This window comes from Panulirus ornatus, chromosome 20 (assembly GCF_036320965.1).
Source record: "Panulirus ornatus isolate Po-2019 chromosome 20, ASM3632096v1, whole genome shotgun sequence".
NCBI classification, from domain to species: Eukaryota; Metazoa; Arthropoda; class Malacostraca; order Decapoda; family Palinuridae; genus Panulirus; species Panulirus ornatus.
Genome location: NC_092243.1, coordinates 60,888,917 through 60,902,370, shown reverse-complemented (window position 1 = coordinate 60,902,370; position 13,454 = coordinate 60,888,917). Strand labels below are relative to the sequence as shown.

The 13,454-nt window shown below is 39.6% G+C and overlaps 1 protein-coding gene across 3 annotated transcripts in view; it reads left to right on the top strand.

The window, feature by feature from the left end:
* Positions 1-13,454, top strand: part of LOC139756058 (NADPH oxidase 5-like) — a 178,657-nt gene that overhangs the window by 133,871 nt on the left and 31,332 nt on the right. For all 3 annotated transcript variants that reach the window (XM_071675050.1, XM_071675052.1, XM_071675051.1), the window contains exons 9-10: positions 4,172-4,296; positions 9,649-9,733. In XM_071675050.1, coding sequence (XP_071531151.1) covers positions 4,172-4,296; positions 9,649-9,733 — 210 coding nt within the window. The remainder of the gene's footprint in view (positions 1-4,171; positions 4,297-9,648; positions 9,734-13,454) is intronic.

Here is a 13,454-nt window from a genome sequence, read left to right as displayed (position 1 = left end):
CCCCATACACATGTATATACATACGTCCACACACGCAAAGATACATACCTACACAGCTTTCCATGGTTTACCTCAGACGCTTCACATGCCCTGATTCAATCCACTGACAGCACGTCAACCCCGGTATACCACATCGATCCAATTCACTCTATTCCTTGCCCTCCTTTCACCCTCCTGCATGTTCAGGCCCCGATCACACAAAATCTTTTTCACTCCATCTTTCCACCTCCAATTTGGTCTCCCACTTCTCCTCGTTCCCTCCACCTCCGACACATATATCCTCTAGGTCAATCTTTCCTCACTCATTCTCTCCATGTGCCCAAACCATTTCAAAACACCCTCTTCTGCTCTCTCAACCACGCTCTTTTTATTTCCACACATCTCTCTTACCCTTACGTTACTTACTCGATCAAACCACCTCACACCACACATTGTCCTCAAACATCTCATTTCCAGCACATCCATCCTCCTGCGCACAACTCTATCCATAGCCCACGCCTCGCAACCATATATATATGTATATATATATATACAAAAAAAATATGAAGATGTTTAAACTTGGAGAATAGGTTTGCATTCAAATATTGTTTACTGAATAAGACAGCATATGTGTTGCCTATAATTTTCTTGTGTAATTTTTTCAACTCTCTTGTTAACCTTCGTTCTTCTTGGGATAATTGAATAGCATCCTCAATGTTTTCCAATTTTACTGCCTGGAAACTGACAAAATTACTGTCCAATATTGCTGTTTAACAATGTTTCAGCTTTCTGGATGGTTATAGTCAACAGCTAAGGTTATTAATATCACAGTACAAAGTACATAGCACAGAGTAGCCATCTGACCATTGACCATGCAAACAGCCTTCACAATGCAGTCACTTGGGACTGAAGTCGACGCCCTCACATCCGCCAGATCATACAGGGAGGAGTGTCTTTACAGATGTCAGGTCCTTTCTTCCCAGTAGGATTTCTAGATTGTTCTGCAAGTTACTGTTGTTTATTGCTGTAACTGGTGGTTCATCATACAGAGAAAGTGGTCCATATCCTTAATGGGAACTGTCTCAAGTATATGAAGTTTTTGTCTCAGCTTAATAGAATTCTATATTATCTATATATTACTGTAACAAGGAACCTGATAACAATTGGAATTAAAAAAAATGCATTTCTGATTGACTGGTTGTTGCGTGTCCATAGTTTGGTATAACTCTGTATGGGAGGGAATGATTTGTATTGAAGGTGACACCAGTAAAGGCAGCAGGAGCATCAGTAATGGTTTTTGGTAGTGTGAGTATAGCATTGTTGGTAACTGTACCCGTGGCCTCTGTTGGGGTTAATGTCACTAGCTTCCATTGATAACTGGAGAATGATGGTAAGAACATATTCTTTCAGCAGAAAAAATGTGATTATGAAAACATGTTTGGGTTTAAACCATGGTCCAATGTAAGGCTGGGGAAGTGCAAGCCCCATTGGGATGGTTTCAGGGCATGTCTGTGTTAAGATTGAAGAATAAGTATCTTGCCTTATCTTAGCTTCTTTGTACCTATCTTGTAGTTGGACATCGTGGCATTGTTTATTCAAACACACTTACAATATATTTTTTTCTTTTTTTTTTGCTTTGTCGCTGTCTCCCGCGTTTGCGAGGTAGCGCAAGGAAACAGACGAAAGAAATGGCCCAACCCACCCCCATACACATGTATATACATACGTCCACACACACAAATATACATACCTACACAGCTTTCCATGGTTTACCCCAGACGCTTCACATGCCCTGATTCAATCCACTGACAGCACGTCAACCCCGGTATACCACATCGATCCAATTCACTCTATTCCTTGCCCTCCTTTCACCCTCCTGCATGTTCAGGCCCCGATCACACAAAATCTTTTTCACTCCATCTTTCCACCTCCAATTTGGTCTCCCACTTCTCCTCGTTCCCTCCACCTCCGACACATATATCCTCTAGGTCAATCTTTCCTCACTCATTCTCTCCATGTGCCCAAACCATTTCAAAACACCCTCTTCTGCTCTCTCAACCACGCTCTTTTTATTTCCACACATCTCTCTTACCCTTACGTTACTTACTCGATCAAACCACCTCACACCACACATTGTCCTCAAACATCTCATTTCCAGCACATCCATCCTCCTGCGCACAACTCTATCCATAGTCCACGCCTCGCAACCATGCAACATTGTTGGAACCACTATTCCTTCAAACATACCCATTTTTGCTTTCCGAGATAATGTTCTCGACTTCCACACATTCTTCAAGGCTCCCAGAATTTTCGCCCCCTCCCCCACCCTATGATCCACTTCCGCTTCCATGGTTCCATCCGCTGCCAGATCCACTCCCAGATATCTAAAACACTTCACTTCCTCCAGTTTTTCTCCATTCAAACTCACCTCCCAATTGAATTGACCCTCAACCCTACTGTACCTAATAACCTTGCTCTTATTCACATTTACTCTTAACTTTCTTCTTCCACACACTTTACCAAACTCAGTCACCAGCTTCTGCAGTTTCTCACATGAATCAGCCACCAGCGCTGTATCATCAGCGAACAACAACTGACTCACTTCCCAAGCTCTCTCATCCCCAACAGACTTCATACTTGCCCCTCTTTCCAAAACTCTTGCATTCTTTCTTTTTCTATCAAACTATTCGCCATTTCCCGCATTAGCAAGGTAGCGTTAAGAACAGAGGACTGGGCCTCTGAGGGAATATCCTCACCTGGCCCCCTTCTCTGTTCCTTCTTTTGGAAAAAAAAAAAAAGAGGGGAGGATTTCCAGCCCCCCGCTCCCTCCCCTTTTAGTCACCTTCTACGACACGCAGGGAATACGTGGGAAGTATTCTTTCTCCCCTATCCCCAGGGATAAATATTATTATTATTACTCTTAACTGCTGTTTCCCGCGTCAGCGAAGTAGCGCAAGGAAACAGATGAAGAATGGCCCAACCATTCATATACACACACACACACACACACACACACACATATATATATATATATATATATATATATATATATATATATATATATATATATATATATATATATATATATATATTTGCTCACTCAATCTCGTGTGTTCATGTGTAATGCACCGAAACGACAGCTCCCTAGCCACAACCAGGCCCCACAGACCTTTCCATGGTTTATCCCAGATGCTTCACATGCCCTGGTTCAGTCCATTGACAGCATGTTGACCCTGGTATACCACTTCGTTCCAATTCAAGGAATAAAGTGAATTGGAACGATGTTATGTGTGTGTGTGTCTATATGCAGAAAATGTAGGCAGTTGAGTAGAAAGCATTTGTTGTCTTTTTATGGTAGTTGCATCATGGGCATAAAGTCTTGGGATATGTTAGAACAGTGTCTGTAGTCATGGATGACGTACAGTGCATAAGTTAGTGTGACTCATGTTTGTTTGTGGAGTGTGGTTTTCCAGCATTGGGATATTATATTTTGATCTCAGTATGTTCTGTACACTTTCATTCACTGAGAGCAGTGGGGCTCATGAATAGGTGTCTTCCAAACTTGAGATCTTAATGTAATGTCTCTAGTTTCATTTAAACATATATAGATCTTTAAGCTGGCAATATTTTCAACTATTTCAAGGCTGCAAAGTAAAGCATATGCATATAAAGAGGGATTGGAAGACTGGAAAACAGAAAAGATAGTCATATAAGTAAAAGTCAGAAGTAGTAAAAGGCTAGGAAATGGGTCGTGACAAATCACAAAGGATAGTGTGCAGCAAGAGATGTGCAACATTTTCTAATTTTTTATAATGTTTAGTCAACCAAAAAATAAAGGCATCTTTGGGAAAAGAGAGTATGTCATCCTTATTAGACCTTTCAAGGGCATATGAAACCGACTAACCAACTACCCAAAAACACTGTTTATTCACAAAGAGTAATGTAAGTTGAAGGGTTAATGATAATGATATATGAAATGTTAAACTTCAGCACTGTGTTGCCTTTGCGGCCACATTGCTATATTTTTAGAACAGATTTTTTATGGGGTTATTGTAAACTAGCATTGATGAATAGTGTATGGCATTATAGGATAGACCAGAAACAAAGAACAAAGTAACAAAAATGTCATGCTGAGTTGACTGTTAGCTATTTCCTGTCCATCATCTGACACTCTCCTCTCTCTCCTTGCTAGGTACATGTTGATGGGCCATATGGGTCACCTTCCACAAGGATCTTCTTTGTTACCCATGCGGTGTTGGTGGGTGCTGGAATTGGGGTCACACCCTTTGCCTCTATTCTTCAGAGCGTCATGATGAGGTGAGTGACACAAAAGGGGCCTTCTTATGCCAAGGACATCTCAGAATTATACTTCATTCCCCTATGCTAAGTTTTGCTAGAGAAAAGATTTTGATTGTAATTACAAGTTTGTAATTACCCATTTTGTAATGAGGAGGGAATTTTATTCTCATGGGCTCCACCTCATGAGCATCCTCTGCTATCATACAGCTTTCAAATATATGAATGCTGTTTGCATTTACTATGTGCTTGGTTGTTCTGTTGTGTGAGGCTTTCCTTCAGTTAGCTTTGATAGTTCAAAAAGTTCTTTTTTAAACTGTATCATACTGTTTCATAAAATAGGATATTACTTAACAAATCCATTGGATTTCTATAAGAGAATAAACATCGTCAAAGGAAAAAATATGTAGCTGTGACAATAGGTTAGGTACAATATTGAACCCTTTATCTTTTTCACTCTTAGATTACTGTATCTTATTTCCTGCTAAGTATTTCATACATTGATTACTGTATTTTATTTCCTGCTGAATAGTATTCACGACTTACTGTTTTATCACAAAGTCCCATTCTCAGTATCTCTTCATTCATTCAACAGCCAACTTTGAGGCTTCTCCAGGTACCCCTGGTGCAGTCATTTCCATTCTGTATTTTTCTCACAACTTTGACATCATCTGCAAATATGTTTAGTTATGAGTTTAGTCCCTCATACAAATTATTTAAAGACACCTAGAATAACAGTGGGTTCATGACTGAGCCTTGCAGTATGCCACTTTTAACCTAAGCTTATTTTGAGAATGTGACTATTACCTGCATCCCTCATTTCCTTCTTCAGAGGTAATCCTCAATGTAGGGAATGAGTTTCCTGCTTATTTCTGCCTGTAGCTTTAGCTTTATAATCATCCTCTGATATGGTGTTTTGTCAAAGGTTCTCTGGCACTCTAGGAACTGAAGATACCTATCCATCTCTGTGTTCTAAGACTAGACTGAACCTTTCGTGGAACTCTCAAAGGTTCATGATACACAACTTCTTTTCTCTGAAACCATGTTGTCTACCACCTGAGTAATATTTTTGATATTCTTTTCCAGTCTTTTTCAAACCAGACTCATTAATGAGATGGGCCTGTAGTTCAACATGATTTCCCATTTTCCTTTTTAGATATGGGCATAACATTTATCCCCTCTTTTTCCTAGATGGCCTCTTCTTCCAGTCCTTGGTTCATCCATTCCTGTTCTGAGGCCACTTAGGCAAGGGATTGGGCATATCGGCCATGGAAAAATTCTCTTTCCCCAACTCCCTTGCAGCATTTATCATTGCCCATAATCATTGCAACTACGTTACCTGTGTGGCAAAACATTCCTTTATTTAAAGAATTGTGATAACCTCTCCTCGTCATCCACTGATAGGTCTATCTGGTCTTCAGATAAAGAAATCAATGACAAATTTTGCTCTTCCTTCCCTTCACTTTTTTTTTCTGACAGTGACATAGCTGTCTCTTCCATAGACAGAGTAACTCTCTTTGGTTCCCATTCCTCCTCAAACTCTACTGAGGATGACTCTAACATTCCCTCACCCCTTAATGATTCTATCCCCCTTCCTATAATCTTTCTTTGAACTGTCCAAAAATGCTTCTCTGGACACGTGTAAGGCTTATGGTCCTGATGGCACCCATCCATGTGTACTGAAAGAGCTTGCCTCTGAACTTGCACCTATACCTGCTTGTAAGTCCATTTGTTTAAAAACCAGAACTTTTCCTTTTTCTTGATAGTATGCAGTGGTACATCCTGTCCCTAACCCGCCTAACTATCATTCTGTTGCTTTCACATCTACCATTTCCAAAGTTTTTTTTATCCCTCCTCATCTTCCATATATTTGGACATCTTGAATCTCACAGTCTTCTCTCTGATCACTAGTATGGCTTCTGTAAGACAAGATCCACTGGTGATATTCTTTCCTATCTTATTAATGTCTGCTCATCATCCCTGAAAGATTTTTGGGAATCCTTTGTAGTTGCAGTTAACATATCCAAAGCTTTTGACAGGGTGTGGCATCAAGGTTTGATCTCTAGGTTCTCCTCTTTTGGTTTTCCTCCTACACTTTGCTCCCTCATATCTTACTTCCTCTCTTGCCAATTTATCTCTGTGGTAGTTGATAGATCACCCTCTCGACCTACTCCATCAGCAGCAGTGTCCCTCAAGGTTCTGTCTTGTCCCCTACACTTTTTCTCCTTTTTTATCAACAAGTGATTTCTTTTCTTCCACAGATAACCAAATGCACTGATACACTGACAACTCAGTCCTGCGTTTCTCCACATCCTTCAGTTCTGTTTGTTTTTCTCTCTCTCTCTATCTACTCCAACTGCCTCCAAGAGGTAGTTTTTACCCATCTTTATATCAAAAATTTCTCTCGATTTTCCTCTCCCCTCTGATGGTTCTGTAATTCTGCCTCTTGACTCGGTGAACATACTTGGTATTACTGCAACATTAGCTCCATTTTGGAAACTCCACTGTATGGAAATACAAAGGAACTGAAAGTTTATTGTCTTCAGAACAATCGCTCCATTTATACTAAGGAATAATATGTTGCTGTATGGAATATTGCTCTGACATCTGGGGTGATTCTAGCTCTGCATACTTACGTGACTGAGTCAAGTCAAAAATGGTCCTTGTTATAAACTCTTCAGGCTAATTTCAGAACCTGACTCACTTGCCCAGTGCCAAAATGTTGGTTCACTTTCCTTTTTCTTTAGGTATTACTTTGTTTTTGCTCCTGGGACCTGGCTGCTTGGTGGCCCCACTACGAACTAGATCACACAATATTAAGTTGCTTCGTCACATGATTACTGTGTGGCTGTTGTCAACTTGAGGGTGGGCCGTTTTGATGACTGTTTCTTTCCCTACACCTTGAAGCTTTGGAACTTTGTACCCTTTCATCTCTTTCCATACAGTTATGACCTGGCACATTTTAAAAGACAGGTTTTTCACTGACTCAAAAATTTGCAAATACTCTCCTTTTTCTCTTCTTTTTCTCATTCATTGACATCTGTATATTTCAATTAAGGCCAGGCCTTGATGTGGACTTTATGACTAGAGGCCTTGAAGAAAAAGAATAAACTTGGTAATCATCTTTTCATTTTACTGTCCTAATGAGAAGTATTTTGAGAGACTGGCAAGTGCCTCCAGGCTTTCTTTCAGCGCATAAGGGGAGATCTCATCAGGTCCATGAGCTTTATATGAGTCAAGTTGTTTTGATAGCCTTATTATATAATTTCTGTTCTACTTTATACATTCTAAGACTTTTTTCTTCTCACTTTTCTAACCGGTGAAAATACTTTTGAATTTATCATTCAGCTCCTCACATACTTCTTTGTCTTCAAGATTTCTTCCCTTTGAGTTCCTTAACCTAATTAGCTGTTCTTTAACCAGTTGTTTTCTCCTTATGAACTTACAGGAAAGCTGAAGGTTGTCTTTCACCTTGTTCACAGTGCTCTTTTCAGAACCTCACTCCTTTCTCTTTACATTTCAGTACTCATTTCTTACTCCCTGGTATTTTTCTAATGCTTTCCAGCATTTCATTCTCCCTCCGCTTTTAGTGTACCATGTTACCCCTTTCCTGACATTTTTGTAGTATGATAGATTCAGAAGAACTCCTTCCAGTCAATATGCTCAAAGGGCTTGATCACAATTTCTTCCCATCTTGATTTTACCAGTTATGTTCTGTTTGAAGGTGCCATCTCCTCCTCTTTCTTTTCTGTTTCTCATTTTGAGTCCCTCTATATCTGTTGGTGTTTTTTGCTCGAAGGGCTCCTTCACCTGACAATTCTCTTCGGTTATACAACTTTTTAGATTTCTATATGCTGTTCTCATTAACCATGTCTTCATTCACTTTCTTCCATTCATCCACCACTCACATACGATAGAGGTACTTCTTCACATACTTTTTAACAAGTTTCTTGCTTAACTTCATGTTATGTCATCTGGTTGTTTTATCCTCATATCTTCCAAAAAACTGTTCACTGTCTGTGTCATCCTTTAAGATTTTAGGGTATGATCAGAAAAGCCCTCACTCTACTGTCTTCCTTGGTGAGCACAGTTAATTAAGACTTGTAGCCTTTCCTTGTAATTCTGTAAATGTAATTCGAGTGCCATCTGTATTTCATTCCTTTGGACCGTCACTGCATGTTCTTTGTGTTCTTTAAGGGTGATTACCAATTTGAGAAGGATACTTTAGTTTAGGCCTTAAGTTGATATGAACAGCTTGCTTGATATGTCCTTATCCATGAACTTGAATGCAGTTCTAACATTTACTTGCTGATAGTTGGTCTCCATAACTATTCTTTTAAGTTGGGGCTCTGGCAGCAGGTTAGGAAGAATGTCTGTTCCCAAGTCTCTCACACACAGATTCTTGCAGGTCATTTTTTACTATATGATATTCATATCAAGTCTTTCTTTCACTGTCACCCATCCTCATCACTTTACACTTGCTTGGGTTGAACTTCAACCATTTATCAGACCAAATTTGGAGTCTTTCAAAGTCCGCATGTAAGGTGATAAAATCCTTCACACTTTTCAGTTCCTTCATGACCTTTGCATCATCTACAAATATTCAGGCAGGAGTCCTTACCCTCTGGTAGGCTGTTTATATAAATCAAGAAGAATAATGGTCATAGAATAGAACCCTGTAGAACTCCCTGTGTGAACTTAACCCATTTTGAGATGGCTCCTCTGACATATGTCCTCTGTGTGTGTAATTGCCTATTTGTACTGTATGGAGAGGGAGTTTTACACTTGTTGGGCCCCATCTCTTGAATATTCTCTGCTATCATATAACTTCTTAGTTTTATGTATGCTATCTTATTGACTATATCCTCAGTCCTCCTGTTCCATTCATGTCGCTCTTACACTATAAAAGTATATCTTTACATAATTTTTTATTTCATGTTCTCTGGTTGATCTGTCTTTACATCTCTCCAAGAATTGTTCATTTCCACACCAACAATCTATTTTAAAACCTTAAAGGTTGTGATCAGGTCACCACTCACTCTTCTTTCCTCCATGGGTGTATTAAAAGCCTCCAGCCTTTTCCTATACTTTAGCTCTCTTAATTCTGGTGCCAACTTTGTATATATATGTGTGTGTGTGTGTGTGTATGTGCGTTTGTTTTATTGCCATGCATTCTGATTTTTCTAGTTTATAGCTTTGTAGACCTTGTATTTATGTGTGAAGTATACTGTCATAAGCATATCATTTTTGTAACAGTTTTTTGTAAACTGTTTTATAAAGAATATTGCCAATATTCCACCTACTAGGCCCTCTCTTCCTTCAGGGAAGACAGAAAGGATCCCATCTTTGACTAAAACAGTATGTGTTCTCCAGGTACCGAGCAGCCAAGGCTCCATGCCCTCACTGTCATGTCCCTAGCTGCCTCTCCCTACCTGCAACCCTCAGAAAGCTCAGAAAGGTAAGTCCTCCTCTACCTCCCTTGGCAGTAGTGTGTGAATTAGTTGTTTCTTTTTGACATCATATCCCTTTTTGTCAGTGGTCTTCTAGACTTGTTCATACATTGAAAATCAATAATCCCAAGCAAATTCAGGAAGAAAGGCCTTAATATGAATATAGTCCAGCAGGAAATAAGATACAAAAGTATGCACGACAGACTCTGCAGTCAACATTGTACCAAACCTCTTGTCAGAACACCACCAGAGAAAAATTGAGACAAAATTCAATGGCATATTCTGAAATTGCATTTAAGTACAAGGATAAGTAAAATTTGATCAAACAATTCACAGACTATATTAGATCCAAATTTGCACATGCATCTCATTTATGGTCATTCTACTTAAAGAAGCACAAAATATTAACAAGAGATGGTTCAGAGGAGAGCAGCAAAGATGATACTTGAAATAAGAGTGCTGCATTACAGCCAATTTATGGCTAGAGGCCATAAATTGGCCTTCATGGAAAAGAATAGAGATGTGATCACTAGCTGCAGGTTTCTTGACAGTGGGTAACAGTGTCGTCAGTGAACAGTTCTTGAGATGCAATGATAAAACTAATGAGGCATAAAATGAAGTCAGATAAGAAACTTGTGAGAAAAGATATGAAATACTTTTATAGAAATGTATCAGAGTAATGGATGAATGAAGTAACCTAAGAAATGAAATTGTGAATTCTCATATTATGGTTTAAAATTCTGTGGTAGAGAAATGTTTAGAGATGGAGCCCTATAGATGAAGAATTCCTTTCTCATACTGTGTATGGGCTCTTGCAAGAGGGGGGCATTCCCCCCTTATATTCTACAAAGAGTCGCACATATGGCATATTCATGGACATAGTTACATGGACGGAACATGATTTTCATGCTGACAAGCATATCCAAAAATTGCTGACATATTTGCATCAAATATCCAATTAGATATCCAGTATGGTGCCCTACATTACATAAAATTACACGTATCAACTATGTTACAGAATTTCCATATTCAGTGACTGCTGCTTGTCATGGTCACTACCAGTATGCAAGTTTAATGCTGTATACTTAACAATATAATTAGATATACATTTATATTTAAACACTAAAAGCTAATCCATTACATTATACAAACATGTTGCCCCCACCCACATCCTTAAAGTGGTAGTGTCAAGGAAACAAAGAGAAACCATTGGCCCCATCATTAAAAAGAGGGATCAAGAAATTTCACTGAACTACAAACCAGTCTCCTAACAAGTGTGGTCTGTAAAACACTGGAAAAGGTACACCTGAAAGCAAATGGATTACAACAGGCATAGGAGAAACTACCCAAGTGAGGCATGAATTCAGGGAAAGGAGGTCCTGTAACAAATATCTCTTAAGAGTTCTGTAACAAGTTGAGCTCCATTTTAGATAAAGATACTATTAGATGTGTGTAGCAAGGTGAGCTCCATTTTAGATATAGATACTTATGCCTTGATTATTTGTTTCTGGATTGTCAGAAAGCTTTGATGCTGTATCATATAGGTGTAGCATTGAGCACTGCTGATATCAGTGCATTCACAAGCCACTTTGGGTCAAATGCATAGCTTTGAATCCTGGTTGCGACAACTAGTTCACAGTCAGCCCAGCTGTTCATCCTCTTCTAAGGGTTCGTTGATAAATTGGTTACCTGGTGTAGGCTAGGTCTTAAGAATATACAGTGTGTGTGTTGTAAGCTGCTAGAAGCAGTGAGAAGTTTTTATCAAGGGTGTAAGGCTTGTGTACAAGTAGGAAGAAAGGAGAGTGACAGGTTCCAAGTGAAGGTTGGTCTGCGGCAGGGGGTATATGTTTCACAATGGTTGTTTGATTTGTTTGTAGATGGAGTGGGGAGGGAGATGTATGCAAGAGTCTTGGAGAGAAGGGTGAGTATATAGGATGAAAGGGCCTGGAAAGTGAGTCAGTTGTTTACTGATGTTACATCACTGGTGGCAGATTCAAATGAGAAACTGCAAAAGTTGGTGACTGAGTTTGGAAGAGTGTATGAAAGGAGAAAGATGAGAATATAGATAAAAACAAGGTTATTAGATTCAGCAGGGTCAAGGGACAAGTTAGTTGGGGTACCAGTTTGAATTGAAAGAATTGGAGGAAGCAAAGTGTTTTTGGTTTCTGGGAGTGGACATGGCAGTGAATGAAACCATGGAAGTGGAATTAAGTCATAGGGTGGGAGAGGATGTGAAGGTTCTAGGGGTGCTGAAGAATGTGTGGAAAGATAGAACTTTACCAAAGAGGATTAAAATGGGTATGTATGAAGGAATAGTAGTTCCAACAATATTTCATGGATTCAAGACTTAGGCTATAGATAGGGTTGTGCAGAGAAGGGTGGATGTGATGGAAATGAAATGTTTGAGGAAAATATGTCGTTCGAGGTGATTTGATTGTGTAAGTAATGGAAGGGTAAGAGAGATGTGTGGTAATGAAAAGAGCGTGGTTGAGAAAGCGGAAGAGAGTACGCTGAAATGGTTTGGACATAAGGAGAGAATGAGTGAGAGAAGTTGACAAAGATAATATATGTGTCTGAAGGGAGGGAACAAGGATAACTTGTTGACCAAATTGGAGATTGAAGGGTAGAGTGAAAAAGATTTTGAGCAATCGGGGCCTGAACATGCATGAGTGTGAAAGGCTTGCAAGAAATAGGGTGAACTGGAATGATGTGGTATACCAGTGTCAATGTGCTGTCAGTGGACTGAACCTGGGAATGTGAAGCACCTGGGGTAAACCATGGAAAGGTCTGTGGGGCCTGGATGTGAATAGGAAGCTGTGATTTCAGTGCATTACACATGATAGCTAGAGACTGAGTGTATGGTATTGCAGTGGAATTTATTAAAAAAGGGGGTGACTGTGTTGTTGACTGGTTGGTAAGGTTATTTAATGTATGTATGACTCATGGTGAGGTGCCCGAGGATTGGCGGAATGCTTGCATAGTGCCATTGTACAAAGGCAAAGGGGATAAGAGTGAGTGCTCAAATTACAGAGGTATAAGTTTGTTGAGTATTCCTGGTGAATTATATGGGAGGGTATTGATTGAGAGGGTAAAGGCATGTACAGAGCATCAGATTGGGGAAGAGCAGTGTGGTTTCAGAAATGGTAGAGGATGTGTGGATCAGGTGTTTGCTTTGAAGAATGTATGTGAGAAATACTTACAAAAGCAAATGGATTTGTATGTAGCATTTATGGATCTGGAGAAGGCATATGATAGAGTTAATAGAGATGCTCTGTAGAAGGTATTAAGAATATATGGTGTGGGAGGCAAGTTGTTAGAAGCAGTGAAAAGTTTTTATCGAGGATGTAAGGCATGTGTACGTGTAGGAAGAGAGGAAAGTGATTGGTTCTCAGTTAATGTAGGTTTGCGGCAGGGGTGTGTGATGTCTCCATGGTTGTTTAATTTGTTTATGGATGGGGTTGTTAGGGAGGTAAATGCATGAGTTTTGGAAAGAGGAGCAAGTATGAAGTCTGTTGTGGATGAGAGAGCTTGGGAAGTGAGTCAGTTGTTGTTCGCTGATGATACAGCGCTGGTGGCTGATTCATGTGAGAAACTGCAGAAGCTGGTGACTGAGTTAGGTAAAGTGTGTGAAAGAAGGAAGCTGAGAGTAAATGTGAATAAGAGTAAGGTTATTAGGTACAGTCGGGTTGAGGGTCAAGTATATTGGGAGGTAAGTTTGAATGGAGAAAA